This window comes from Micrasema longulum, unplaced genomic scaffold (genome assembly GCF_059751315.1).
Source record: "Micrasema longulum isolate JH-2025_06_02 unplaced genomic scaffold, ASM5975131v1 h1tg000335l, whole genome shotgun sequence".
Lineage (NCBI taxonomy): Eukaryota > Metazoa > Arthropoda > Insecta > Trichoptera > Brachycentridae > Micrasema > Micrasema longulum.
Genome location: NW_028277539.1, coordinates 350756 through 366769, shown reverse-complemented (window position 1 = coordinate 366769; position 16014 = coordinate 350756). Strand labels below are relative to the sequence as shown.

General features: G+C 42.5%; 1 protein-coding gene across 1 annotated transcript; it reads right to left on the bottom strand.

The window, feature by feature from the left end:
• Nucleotides 1-1002: 1002 nt before the first annotated feature.
• Nucleotides 1003-15486, bottom strand: UBL3 (ubiquitin like 3). Its single transcript, XM_088225207.1, has 4 exons — nucleotides 15481-15486; nucleotides 14276-14384; nucleotides 3084-3251; nucleotides 1003-2423 (listed from the first exon to the last, which is right to left on the bottom strand). Exons 1-4 carry the CDS (start codon nucleotides 15484-15486, stop codon nucleotides 2359-2361), a joined length of 348 nt encoding a protein of 115 aa, XP_088081333.1. The 3' UTR covers nucleotides 1003-2358.
• Between the last annotated feature and the right edge of the window lie 528 nt (nucleotides 15487-16014).

Below are 16014 nucleotides of genomic sequence, written 5' to 3'. Positions count from 1 at the left end.
AATTAATTTTAAAATAAGGTCTCGAGTTAAAAAAATAAAATGTATTGTAAAACTAAACAGAAACCATCCTATTTCCATGTAATATCTGTTAAGTAACATTTTCAAAATTGTTTAGGAGATAAATAAAATGGTGTACCTTTTGATGATGGATCTTTTTTAACAATTTTTTTTTTGATAACAAAAAGGAAAATGGCTTTATTTTATTTTGAAAAAATATTTAAGCATATTTTGTTAAAAAAAAATGTATAATCTTATTGAGAAATTAAAAATAATTTTTAAAAATAAAGTTCGCTTAACAGATATTGCCGATGCCGTTATGATATATTAAAAAGCCAGTGTTAATATACCAAGAAAGTGTTTTGAACATTTTATCAATTAAATTAAATATTTTAAAATACATTATTGCTACGGCATAATTTGTGATTCAAATAAAAATCGATGCTCATATTAAGTTACAATATAAGTTGCATTTCTTTCCTCAGTAAGGTGGGATTTGGCCACACATTGACAACATACAACAAGATTTTTCAGAATGTAGGTGTACGTATTATTTACAGAATTAGTTTGCAAGCGGTCCGAAAAGCCCCCTTACTAAGACTGGTATAAACTATTACAGAGAAGATAAGGAAGCGTGAAGCGTTTAACATCCATTAACTTATTTACACTTAATACATTCGAATAGCCGAGTCTTCACATTTACATATAATAATTCATTTCTCAATTCGTTTTACGCACCTGTAAATATTATAACACTATCCGTAAAAATTTATCTCGCGCTAAATTTCTCCCTAAACATATATTCTTACATTTATTCTTTTAAAGCACTGGGTCCCAATACTGTGTGTACCAGTACTGTGTACTCGGGTCACTGTAATGTATTATAATGTAACCAACCAACAGAGAGCTTGATATTCATTTATGATACGGTTTAATAACTGTAATGAGATCAACGAAAATGTGCTTCACGCACGTCTTTGTTCCAATACTTGCATTATTAATTCCTTTTGTTTACGCAACAAACATACATTTATCCATAAGTTTGTTTTGAGAGCTAGAGCTGAGAAGAAATCTAAAACACACGAGAATTCCTAATCACTATTTTGAATGAAAATATAAAATACTGTTTGATAAATATCACAACTATAAAAGACCAAATACTTAATGGTCGATGACAAGCGATTCTTCACCCGCATACTGCAAACGGTTCATAAATACTTTCTTCACCACTCGACGTGGACAATCCTAAGTCTATTATCTGCATTGTGGAATGACGATGTATTGTCAATAACATCAGCCTATGGGAACCAGTGATTTAAGTTTAGATAGCGATTAGCTAGAAACTAACTAACATTTCAACACGTGATTACTTAAAATCCAATACATTAATGTTTGATTAAAATTAATTTGTATCCATGCTTTTTTCTTTTACCAAATATAATACAGTAACTAAATGAGATTTTCTTCAATAGGAGAACACTTAGTAATACTTCATTGTCTATACACATTTATCACTATACACTCGCGTTGGGTTAGGTTGGGTTTGGTTCCCTCCGCGGTCACATAATCCTCCCACACTATGCGTACTCTATACACTTACACACCGACACACCGGATCGGCATTTAGAAAAGCCAAAAACTTTAAACGATAAAATTAGCTTTGAAACTGAATTTCAGTCGCGTCTGTTAATAAAATGAAAAAAATCTATTCTGTTAATTTATTTTTGCAATTAGAATTTAATTATAAATATATTTTTTTCACTTCTCACTACTAATATAGCTTTCACAATAAAATATAACACGTCCTTTCAATGCGTCCAGGAGCCTTATTGGACATGCCTAGGCTGATAAAATTTATGAGAATTAAATATTTATAAGTAATGTTTGAATTTCTACACATTAATAAAAATGTTAATGTCCTTCGGTGCAACACACTTCATAGTCCATACATATAATATTTAATTGTTAAACATTTAATATACACTTTAATATTTATTTTAAACATACATACAGGAAAAATGTACAGGTATTCAGAGTGAATACATTACGAAGATCAGACTCCAACGTGCCCCCAAAATTCAAATAAAATAAGACGTAAACAAAAATCTCTGTCAGAATGAACAAAATCACGCTTTTCAATCATTCTTGAGCATTTCATCGACACTATGCTTATTTAAAGGAAAACGTTTAATAAATAACGGTGCTTGGAATTTAAGACACAACACTGATATTGGGAATTCAGTCCAGACACTCGGGTCGGTCAGGCGGCCACTGTGTGGAGGTGGGGGGGAAGTTGTCGCTTACTGCCGACAGTTGCTGCGTGCGGTGTCCTGAGCAGAGGGAGCCGGTAGTATAGCCCCATTACAATATGCAGCATGATGCGGAACAACAACTGCTCGACCCTCCTTTGCTCTTTTGTCGTTGATCTGAAATTATTACAGAGGTATTACAATAGAGAATACAAAATATATTCATATTTGACATTCTAAGAGAAGCATCCTGTGAAATTGGGTTGTTATCGTAGGAATATAAACAAAAATGACTGTGGAAATAAGTTCCTATAAATGATTCCTAACAAATGTATGCGGACAGCGGAATGGAAGTAGCGTAAATTAAATTAAGGATACAAGACAAGAACGGGCTCAATAACAAATAATGAATTTTACAGAATAGCAAAAAGAAGATTAAAAACTTTACTTGTAGGACACTGGGTTCATGTATTTAATGAAATATCTTTTCAAGTAATTATATTTTTACATACAATTACAAAAAAAAAGAAACACAAATGTCTAATTTATATTTAGTTTAAAACTCTTTAAAGCTCATTGCAACAATAATCGCATTTGGCTGTTTTTGTGCCAGCTGAGATCTCAGGCAGCCACATGTTGTTAAATATTCCTTTTTTTTTTAAATGGAGAAAAAAGAAAAAAAAATGCTTTAGATGGCTGCATGGGCACCCTTTAAATGCCTGCTGGTTAGTGCAATCCCATCTCATTTGTATGGTCTGTGAAGACAACAAATTCCTGACATTAAATGTAAAATCTGGTCTCGTATTTCTATATACTCGGGCAGGTGAGTGAGGTTACCGTGAGAGTTGGGCTCGGGGAGGTTCTCCCGGGGCACAAGGTGCATGACGGCTGTACGGCCTGGAGGTAGCCCTAGGGCCCCGAGGGTCACGCTGCTGTGCAGGAATCGACCTTGGTAGATCAGGCGCAGGATCTCCGCTCGCGCCACCGCCTCTGCGTCCCAGTCCGCTGTAACACAATCAAGCACATATGTATTAAAGATAATATCCCATCAATTACAAAACTTTTACAAATACTTTTAGGTTCTTAAATATTTTTTATTTATTAATATACACGGCACGCAGTGCCTTTTACCCTACAAAAATACACATTTAATAGAATATAAACACTTATAATGAGAATAAAAAAAAAAGTATTATTTTGTCACATAAATATACAGAAATTTCGTATTAAGAACACGCTTAGGATACAGATTATAAAAAATTAAACAATGTGTGCTTATAAAAATTTTAATTTGAAAAAGAAAGGGATTTTAAAATATTTTTTAAGAGGTACAAAATATAAGTATATGAAATACAAAAAGCAAAAAAATTATTTTATATCTCAAAAAATAAATAAACAAATAGTAATAATAATAACAATTAAAATAGTAAAAAAATTAAGTTTATACTTAAATATGGTACACAGTAAGTACCCATACAAAAGTAAACATAAAAAGCACTATAATCTAACAAATGTAAATTTGTAAATTACCATTCACCATCTTTGAAATTATTAAATAGAGTTGATGTATATAAACTATACTTTATGTCAGAAATAACAGCAACGGAATAGTTATTGCCAAGTACATGGAGTAATTATAATTTTGAATTCTATTTTTGTTTTTGTTGTTTTTGAATTGTTGCCAAAAATGTAACATAAATTGAAAATTACAAAAAATATTAATATAACCAGTCCATAATATGTAATATTAGGTATTTTATTATTGGAGCATTATAGTCTAAGTTTAAAAAGCATTAAAAGAACCATAAAAATGCAAAATCAGCATCGAATTTTTGCAGAGAGTAGTAATTGGCACAATTGGTCTTATCTATTAATTATTAATTAGAATAACCTTGAAAAGCAGCCTAATTTGAAAATGAGGCCAATGTGATAAGTGGGAGACTTCCTCGCGAAGAACAAAAGACTAGAGGGAGACTGACTCACGTATCAGAGTATCTAGCCCGGTACTTGCAGTGCACCTGGCAGAGTCTCACACTATGTGGGTCAAGTATTGGCACAGCTCGCGCTCCTCCGAGGGGTTGCCTGTATGGTGCACCTGCATACTTTATACTGCATCACGTTTGCCCTACTTTAATAATGCATATTGACATTATTTTTTCGTGCATCTTAGTCTGACCTTGTTAGCTTGTATAATTTATTCAAGAAAGCGTCGGATGAAAACTTTGTTCGGGGATTCTCAGTGAATTAATGAAAAACTCAGTCTAGTGAGAAATAGGTTGAAATACATGTAGACATATCTTAACTGAGATGGAGAAATTATTTTTGAGAAAGGAATACATATTTTTTTGCACCACAACAGGTCGGGAGAACCAAATACAACGGTGAATTACAGAGCAAAAGAACACCCAGGCTTGAGAAAATTCACATTTAATTTTGGTGTTCTCACCGGGATTCGAAACGAGAACCTTCCGGGTGTGAGTGAAGTGTCTTAACCACGACACCACGGAGACCGCCAATCAGGAATAATCTGTACCATAATGGATGTAACGGACGGTTAAATATGTAAATGAAAATGCAATAATATAGTTAGGGCCCCCGGTATCTGTAGGCTAAATGTTGGACCCACAATAAAGGATGAATATTCCACTTTCGGGTCTGACTTTAGCGATACCGGGGTACTATAGAGCAGGAATTTGTGTTACAGGCCCTAAAAAGGGCCTGAATCTAGACGTTTGACGCGTTATTGCTCTAACATGCATATTTGTATTTATATAAAGACTAAGGACTGCCTTAAAAAAGGCATTTGTAATTGATGTGGCGCGTGCGGCGGCTCCCAGCGAAGTGACCGGGCCGAGCGCCGGCACCTCCCTATATGCACTTTGGGGGAGGCGCGCCGGCCGGGTATAGTGGGAGCGGTATTTCCCCCCCCACTCCCGTATTGGCCTAACGCCGGTTCGGACGCAGGTAGCGGGAGCCCGCAACACGCCCTATATAATGTGTACATTTTAAAGAATAAATATTGAGTTCGCCTCGAGACATCAAGTTAGTCTGATCGTTTCATTTCGTCACCCCGCCCGACCTCCCGCTCTACTACTGGATCTACACCTTGGACTTGACCATCGCTTCACCCCAGGACTACGAACCAGTATCTTCCACCGACCTACGCAGTGACACCGGACTTGAGAGGAATTTCGAGACTACATAACTTTCGGGATTTACGACCCCGAGAGCGACGACGGCAGCGAGACACGGCCAACACCTACCCCTTGCTACAGGATTGTGGAATACAGTCCAAACTGTGACTTGTACAGTACAGTTTCTGGTCCTTCGACTCGCCGGATTGTGATCTTCAGCTGCCATCTACTTTGAGTCTTCAGCCGAGACGAATCTACGATGCCCGCCTCACTACGCTCTGGAAAGAACGCCGAGGAGCAGCCCACCAAGCCCGTATTGGATGGAGATTCCGATTCGGAAGGTGACATCACTCTTCAGGAAGAAGCAACCCCCTCGCCGACTGCGACTGACGAGACGCTGCAGAACGAGAGATCTGAGAGGCGTCGGGAGAGAAGACACTACGAGAAGCAAATCAAGCAACTGATGTCGCTTTTGGGAACTACAAGCAAGCCAGCCGCTCAGCCAGACACCGCGCAACTCGGAGCGCGGACCGCTCTGGCCCAGGCGGAGAAGGAAGCTACATCGAGTGCGCCCCAGGACCGGGACGCGCTAGTCATTGATCCTGTCTACCCCAAGAGGAACGAGCCTTTCTCTGAGGAGGACAATCAAGAGGCGAGGCCGAAGGAAACGGCGCGCCGCAACACAGAGAGATGGGTTGAGGAGCACACCAACGCCGAACCAGCCGACCGTTTCACGCTGGCACTCGAGGCCTTGCTGGCAAAGCAAGGAGGGAATCGAGGACAAAACCAGGAAGAGGAAACACGCATCGGCGCCATGCTCGCTCGACAGGGGAACGCCAGGGAGCTACAGGACTTCAGCGGCAGCCCCGTGCATTGGCCGGCATTTTGCGACCAATTCTGGGAGTCTTCAGAGCTGTGCCAACTGACGGACCCGGAAAACCTTCTCAGGCTGAAGAAGGCACTCAAAGGGCCCGCCCGGGCGCTAGTGGAGGGACTACTAGTGGAATCAAAGGATGTTCACAAGATCATGAGCACCCTCGAGACGCACTACGACCGCCCAGACGTCATCATGAGCACGCAGTTGGACAAGCTGCGAAAATCACCGCGACTGACGGCAGAAAGCACCATGGACGATTTAGTGGAGTTCGCGATTGCCGTACGGAACATGTGCCTCACGTTGGAAAAGAGGCGCAAAGAACACCTGCATTCGGACGAACTGCTGAACGAGATGGTGCTTCGACTCCCGTTTTTCACGCGCCAACTCTGGGTGATGTCGCGCAAAGGAGCCAACAAGAAGGCAACACTTCGCGACTTCGTGGACTGGATCATGGTTTTCGCGGACAACGCCAAGGACGCCTGCGCCTTTGAAAAGACGAAGTTACCGGCGCGTGGAAAGGAAACAGTGTTCGCGGCGACGGAATCACGGCCAACAACAGAATCAAAGTGCGCGAAGTGCGGCCGTAGCGGTCATAAGTTAAGTGCATGTAACGAGTTTGCGAAGATGTCGTTATTGATGCGACGAGACTTTGTGCGAAATAGAAAATTGTGTTATCGGTGCCTGAGTGACGGACACCGAGCAAACCAGTGCCGAAGCACCGCTAAGTGCAACGTGGGTACGTGTACAGCGAACCATCACAAGTTATTACACAGCGAGCCGCGAGTGAATAGCGCGGACAGCGTTAGTGAAACCGCAATAGTGCCCGACGGGAATCAGTTCGTCGGGGTAATGAGCGGACCGAATAGTGACTCGAAAGTTTTATTAAAAGTGATCGAAGTGGAAATAAGCGGACCACGGGGTCGCGTAACAGTGAACGCGATGCTGGACGAAGGTTCCACTATCACGTTGATAGACAATGAAGTCGCGAACAAAGTGGGAGCCCGCGGACGCAGTGATGTGATCTCGATCCGCGGAATCGGTGGAAATAGTGCAACGATAGACACGCGCCGAGTGCAAGTGAACATAAAAGGAAATAGTGACATTTCATATCGCATCGGAGCGAACACAGTGCGAGAATTGAACCTTCCACAAGCGCCGTGTGCACGCAGTGGAACCGCAAACGGTTCGAGAATTGTCAAGCCACAAATGATCATCGGGCAAGACAACGCTGGCGTAATAGTGTCGCGGGAAGTGATAACGAACGGTGATGAAATCCGTTCAAGAACCTTGTTAGGCTGGGTGACTCACGGTAGAGTCAACGGCAGCGCACTGGCGCAAAACAACATTACGCTCGCGACTATGAGTAAATCAAAGTGCTCTACGGTAGTGAATCGCGAGTGTAGCGGGCTTGTAATGCCGCCCATAACCGCGGCAGTGAATCGCGACTGTAACGGGCTAGTAATGCCACTCACAACCGCCGCAGTGAATAGCGAGTATAGCTCGCCAGTAATGCCGCTTGCAATCGCGGAAGTGAATAGCGAGTATAGCTCGCTAGTAATGCCGCTTACAATCGCGGAAGTGAATCGCGAGTGTAACGGGCCAGTAAGGCCGTTTGTAACCACCGAAGTAAATCACGAGTGCCGCGGACAGAACGAGCGTATCGTGTCGGAGCTACCCACAAGCCCGACTGACAGTGATAGTGCGCAGCAAACCAAGTGCTGCGTTAATTTAGCAAGTCTTGTAAAAAATAACTTCACAATCGACTCGTTGGGAGTAACGAGTGCCACGCGCGTTGACAGACAGATAACGCGCGCATACGCGATCATGCAAGCCACGACAAAACCTCTTCAGGATGGACATTGGGAGACTGGACTCTTGTGGAAAGACGGAGATACGTGGTTGCCCAACAATAGGCAACACGCTCTCAGCCGCCTGGAAGGAGTGGAAAGAAAATTAAGAAATAACAGAGAGCTTGCCGCCGCATATCATGAGAAAATGAACGGATACTTACAAAAGGGATATGCATCCGAGGTATGTGAAAGTGAATTAAATAACGTACCAAAGAGGTGGTACCTGCCACATTTTGCGGTCATTAATCCGAAGAAACCCGCCAAAATACGGGTAGTCTTCGACGCCGCAAGCAAGTATAGAGGCGTCTCTCTCAACGACAAGTTAATGGCCGGACCGGACCTATTATCATCGCTATTGGGAAATATGTTTCGATTCCGGGAGGGACATATAGCGCTTGCGGCGGACATAAGTGAAATGTTTTTACAAATAAAAATCGCAAAACAAGATCAACTCGCTCAACTTTATCTCTGGCGAGATAATCCGGAGTCGATGCCGAAAACCTACAAGATGACGTCAATGACTTTTGGAGCCGCGTGCTCACCAAGTTCTGCGCAGTATGTGCGAAATACAGTGGCCGAACAGAGTCGGAACGAGTTCCCGGAGGCAGCGGCGGCATGCAAATCCAAATTTTATATGGATGATTATTTGGACGCCATGGACGATGCCGGCGCTGCTGAGAAAATGGTCCGGGAGGTATCCGAAGTCCTACGCCGAGGCGGGTTTACACTGACGAACTGGGCTAGCAACAAGAGTGAAGTGCTCAGTTCGGTGCCGCCTGAAGCGCGCGCCGCGCCGGCCACGCCGATATACCTAACGGAAGCGCACGAGACGGCCGGCGCTACAAATGAATTCACAGGACGAGTCCTGGGAGTGACTTGGAGACCTGCCACAGATGAGTTTATTTATCAATTCGACGACCCACTCGGCCAGGGTAGCGACAGTTGGCCCACTAAAAGGGAGCTGTTGAGTGCAGTGATGCGAGTTTTTGACCCGGTCGGATTCCTGGGATGTCTCGTCATCCGCTCTAAGATGCTCCTACAGGATGTATGGAGGGCTCAAACCGGATGGGACGAAACGATAAGAGAAGATCATAAGACTAGATGGCAAAATTGGATCGCACAGTTAGAAAATTTAAATTGCGCCATCCCCAGATGCGCCATAGTAAGTCGGTGGAACCGCCGAGAACTACATCTATTCAGCGACGCCTCGGAAGTGGCGATCTGCGCAGTAGCTTACTACGTGGAGAACACGACCGAGGGCAAGAAGACCACCTTTATCAGCAGTAAATGCAAAGTGACGCCGTTAAAGGTGATGTCAATACCGCGCCTTGAGCTACAGGGCGCACTCATGGCGGCCAGACTGGCGGCCACCATCAGGAGAGAAACCCAGTGCGCCATAGAAAAGGTGGTGTACTGGACTGACTCCACAACGGTCCTGTGCTGGATCCGGTCGGAGCCGCGCGCCTACTCAACGTTCGTGGCCAATCGGCTAGGTGAGATAGACGAACTCACCGACGCCGCGGACTGGAAGTGGGTGCCGACAAAACTCAACCCCGCCGACATCGGTACGAGAGATGGCCGCCCGCTTGACCTGTCCCTCGAAGGAGTATGGTTCCAGGGGCCAGACTACCTCCGGCAAGGAGAAGAATCATGGCCTCGAGAAAAGAAGATGACGCCCACTCCGGACGATGCGATGCTGAAGAAGAAAGCAGAGCGAGTGGTACTGGCGATAACCACCAGCGAGGCGCTACCCGCGCCACAGCGATTCTCGTCGTGGAATCGCTTGATAAGGACAACGGCGTGGGTACTGCGCTTCGTGAGAAAAAGCCGCCGAAGAGACGGCGCCCGCGAAGTTGGCGAACTGACGGCCGGGGAGCTAGAAAATGCTGAGCTCCATTGGGTCCGTCAGTCGCAAGCGGACGCTTTCGGCGGCGATATACCTACCCTGAGACGGGGGGAGCGACTCCCTACGCGGAGCCGCCTATACGGGCTGACGCCGCACATAGACGACAAGGGTGCCGTGCGAATGGGAACACGCTTGAGGAACACAGATACATCAGAAGGACTGAGGGCGCCTATAATATTGGATGGCGCCCATAGATATACCCGCCTGCTCCTGGAGGAGTACCACAGACGAGCCGGGCATCCGGGGACGGAGAGAGTGTTATGTGACGTGAGACGTAACTTCTACGTGCTCAAGTTACGAGGGACGCTGAGAAATATAAGTCACAGATGCGCCATCTGCCGAGTTCGGCGAGGACGAGCCGGCACACCGCAAATGGGCCAGATACCGGAGGCGCGAGTGGCCAGCTACCAACGACCATTCACCCACTGTGGGTTGGACTACTTTGGCCCCCTATATGTTACGATAGGGCGACGCCGGGAGAAGCGATACGGTGTCTTATTCACCTGTATGACGACCAGAGCCATACACCTCGAGTTAGCATCATCCCTGACAAGTGACGCGGCCATCCAAGCCATCAGACGGATGACCGCTAGAAGAGGCCAACCGAGGGTGATCCATTCCGATAACGGAACAAATTTCCACGGCGCCGACAGAGAAATGCGAGAATCAATTGCTGATCTCCATAATGACGCCGCATTCCAAATAGAACTTGCAAATAAAGGCGTAGAATGGAAGTATATACCGCCATCCTCACCGCATATGGGTGGCGCGTGGGAGCGACTAGTGAGATCAGTTAAAACCTCCCTAGTCGCTATCCTCAAAGAACAATCTCCACGAGAGGAGACCCTGTTGACGGCGCTCGCCGAGGCCGAATTCTCGGTAAACAGCCGTCCCCTTAGCCATGTGGCGGTGGACCCCGCAGATGAAACCCCATTGACTCCGAACCACTTCCTAATTGGTTCGGCCGGGGCACGCACACATCTCGCCTTCTACCCCAAAGAAACGGAGAATATCTGCCTGAGAAAGCAGTGGCGGATAGCCCAGCAACTAGCCGACAAATTTTGGCGACGCTGGCTGGGCGAGTTTCTGCCTACACTAGCACAGAGGAAAAAGTGGCTCGATAGATCGGAGCCATTGAAAGTCGGCGATCTTGTAGTGATCGCCGACCCTTCATCACCCCGCAACCAGTGGACAAGAGGGAGGATCATGGAGACACGACTGGCTGCCGATGGACAGGTGCGGACCGCACGAGTTCAGACGGCGGCCGGAGAATATGCCCGACCAGCGATCCGGCTCATCCCACTACTACTAGAGGACCGTCCAGAGAAGAAGATGCCCCCGCAGCCGAACAGCGTGGCATCGGGGGGAGTGTAACGGACGGTTAAATATGTAAATGAAAATGCAATAATATAGTTAGGGCCCCCGGTATCTGTAGGCTAAATGTTGGACCCACAATAAAGGATGAATATTCCACTTTCGGGTCTGACTTTAGCGATACCGGGGTACTATAGAGCAGGAATTTGTGTTACAGGCCCTAAAAAGGGCCTGAATCTAGACGTTTGACGCGTTATTGCTCTAACATGCATATTTGTATTTATATAAAGACTAAGGACTGCCTTAAAAAAGGCATTTGTAATTGATGTGGCGCGTGCGGCGGCTCCCAGCGAAGTGACCGGGCCGAGCGCCGGCACCTCCCTATATGCACTTTGGGGGAGGCGCGCCGGCCGGGTATAGTGGGAGCGGTATTTCCCCCCCCACTCCCGTATTGGCCTAACGCCGGTTCGGACGCAGGTAGCGGGAGCCCGCAACACGCCCTATATAATGTGTACATTTTAAAGAATAAATATTGAGTTCGCCTCGAGACATCAAGTTAGTCTGATCGTTTCATTTCGTCACCCCGCCCGACCTCCCGCTCTACTACTGGATCTACACCTTGGACTTGACCATCGCTTCACCCCAGGACTACGAACCAGTATCTTCCACCGACCTACGCAGTGACACCGGACTTGAGAGGAATTTCGAGACTACATAACTTTCGGGATTTACGACCCCGAGAGCGACGACGGCAGCGAGACACGGCCAACACCTACCCCTTGCTACAGGATTGTGGAATACAGTCCAAACTGTGACTTGTACAGTACAATGGACTTATCATCATCATTATTCCCTTTCCGCACCTAATAGTGCATAGGGCACTGCATTGGTACACCAATCGCAGCGTATCTTGATCATTTTTTTTGTCACATGAAGATAAGATGATAATATGATAATAATAGGTAATTAAACTGTCAAGATAAATAATCAGGATACGAATTATCAACTTATAGCTGTTGAGTAATAAATAACGTAATATGCACATAATTACGCACAAGGAGGAAAAAAATGACAGTGACACGCATCAGTACACCAATTGCAGCGTATCTCGATCATTTGTGTTACATGAAGGTGAAGATGATCAGTCTTACGCTTCAGGTAACAGACCAGGGACTATGAAATATTCTAGTATAAAACACAACTTTTAAATAAATATTTCATATCAACCATGTCGGGAATCGAACGTAAACGCGCTGACCTTTACACCACGAGGCCGACTTAAGAGTTGCCAAAAGAGATTGGGGATGCTGGGTCTATCATATTATTTCATGGGCATAACAAACATCCATGTAGGTAGATAGTGTCACCTTAAAGCGTCTGGATTTAAGAACAACGTTTTGTTTTTGAAATGATTTTTGTACATATTGTTTACTAGTTGAGGTATTTAAGTTTATATTTTGTACATCTAAATAAATACATTACATTACAGAATTCGAATAATTTACATGGCAAACTGTTATTGTCTGTTTGAAATAGAAAAAATACATTTTATACGAGGCATCACAGGAAAAAACATTTATGAAGAAAAAAAAATTTCAAACTAAAGGTTAAGATTAACATATTACAACAGAGATGAAGAACATTTAAGAGAAGCCAATATAGAAGTCCAGGCATCTACAGGGCTTATGACCTGTCAATGGCTGGTTTAAGTGGCCACTTTACACACTGTGTAACATTCACCATTCTGCCCATATTTGAACATCCTTCAATTTTTTCATCTGTTGATGTATGTGAAGTTAAAGAGCTGAAATCTTTATTTATGCGGGTGAGGTTTATCTAATTGACTTATTTCACCTACGTACTAGACAACGCCTGAAAATGTTATTTTTTCAGTTTCTATACTTCTTCATGGACCATACATATTACAAAAAAATATTATAATAACGTATCCCAAACTCTATGAGGCCAAGGGCCCTGTGTAGAGTTGGAATACAACATAATTGAAAGTGGAAGCACGTATATAATTAAATAATAGAAAAAATTAACATGAAATATTATTCATAAACATAAATATATTTCAAAAAGCATCTGGACAAAACCAGGCTTAATGGTATATAAATCTATGCAATATCTCGCAGCAGTATCATTGGCTAGTTTAAGTGGCCACTTTACACACTGTGTAACATTCACCATTTTGCCTATGTTTGAGCATCCATGTTTCTTCAATTCTTCCATCTGTTGATTTTAATGAAATTGAAGAGCTGAACCTTTATTGTTGAGAAGAGATTCATCTGATCGAATTATTTCACATACTACTGGGCAACGCCTGAAAACAATTTGCAGCAAAGAAAGAGGTAAAGAAATTTTGTGATAATTTACTATTAAAAATAAAAAATGTATTTGAAACGCGCCGATAAACGTTTATTTATTATTAGTTTGGCGCGATCTAGATTTTGTTTACTTCTGTACATTAATTAGAATATATAAAAAATAATTTAAAAATAACAATTTTTAAAATGTTTATTGTTGATTTTTAGTTGTGTCTACTTTTTGTTTCTTTCATTTAAAATAAAATATGAACAATAACCTTGAGAGGATCCAAGGGGTGTGGATGACGCGTTGGCCTCTGTTCATACTTCTTCCCTCATCAATCTGAAGAGTTTGCATTCATGAGGAATAATTTAGCTAACTTTCCTCTACGCTTTTGAATCCCATTTATGCTGTTTTTGCGACCTCGCAGTAGGGCTGTGTAATACTTTTTGCTTTCCAACCAATATTTAGAGATGTTGAAAATATTGCTGACACACTATTTAATTTTTTGCACCACAACGGGCCAAGGCGCAAAATTACAGCGTAAAACACAAAGACTTGAGAAAATTTATATTTTTTTATCCTGATAAATGATAATTGTTGGAAATTTGATATTTTTATGAAGAAAATAAAATTACCTTCGGGCCAATTTTCGTACACGTGCAGTGCTATGTCACCCGCTGAAAATGCAGGACTAAAGATGAACTCCTTTGTCTTCCCGGAAACGAGAATCAACCGGAGATTTATCTGAAACACAAAAATTCAGAATAAGCCATCAATATTTGGAAATACCATAAAACTCTTAGGAAAATTAACAAAACAATTTAATTTTATATATTTTACGATCATAAACAATTCATACACATTTACTAATTTGGGAGGGATATTTTTAATAAGTGTCGTTAACCCTTCCAAGTCTAAGGGGGTATCTATGGTCTCCCAGGGCTGGCATTCCAAAGGCTCTTGCGGCCATATTATCTCATGTATTTACATACAAAATACACGAGAAAAACTGTTTTCAGGTAGCATATATTTTTCAGCAACTACATATTTTTTTACATACTACCCCATAATGTTAAGAATGTACAAAAATTAATAATAAAAAAAAAATGCTGTATTCTTTCAATAATAATTAAATTTGTGTTTGCTTTTCCTCCGTGCAAACTATATAGTTTCAAACTCTTTTTACTATTTGGTCGCTTATTTTCAGCAATAACCACAAAAATCCGGATTTCTTGCGTGAGATTTTACATGCATTCCCCCTCCCAACTCCCCGCTATACCTTTCCGTTAACGGGTTCTGTGACTTTTGATCATTGTTATTTAACAGCAGAAGGAGCGCAATGTGATAAAGCATCATTTCGCAACAGTATTTTATGAAAAAATGTATGAACTTTATAGAAAAATCGAAATATTATGAAACAGTTTTATAAACACTACCTTCAATCATAACAACATTTTTTTAAAGTCATATTTATAGTATTTCAGCTGGTTACCCCCCTCCGGAACCCACTGATTTTATTCACAATCTGGCTCAGAAATATTAAAATGTTAATGGTACAAATCAATGTTGAATGAGGCAAAGATTGTTGGCGCCTTTCTTAAATTAAATAGTATCTTCTGAATGCTCTATAAATTGTAGTGAATTTTATAGTCAACACCTCTCGTTATATTATCAATAATTGTTAAGTTATTAAGGTAAACTACATATTTCTTGGTAAAATATGATAATTTTCAGTAAATGAAAATAGAGCATTAATGTAAATTCATTCAATGAGTTGAACTAAGAACAAGTAACTGTAAATTCACAAAAATATCCCAAACGATTCGTAAGTATAAATCACCGTCATCCCCCTTCCGCACCCGGTGGTGCGTGGGGCGCCAGTCCAGGAATGATGAAATATTGCAGTTTAAACATCTTTCAAAATCTATTTCACGTCCACCGGGACCTCGAGAATGGTTGGTAGGCGAACGCGCCAACCGCTGACAACGAGGCGGACTTATTTCCACTCGATTTACTTATTTAGGATTTTTACCCGAGGGCGGCTGCCAAGCCGAAAACACTCGTCAGTTTAGGTAAGTTTACGTACATATTTCGCTCAAATGTATTGTTGTTAGGCTCGATTTGGTACTTCTCACAAATATTTTGAATGGGAGAGTTTTAATAATAACTAATACACCCAAAAACGTTGTAATATTTCTCATTGCATTGACTAAACAAAAGTTCACAAAGAAAAAAACTAACAAACAGTGAAGGCTCGAAGTCGGCGCAGTGCTACACACTTTACACTACGCACTAGAGGTCGACCAGCTTTACGTGGCAGTTGACTAATTTTATAACTAAAAGATTTCTATATTTACTTCCTATTATTCATTAA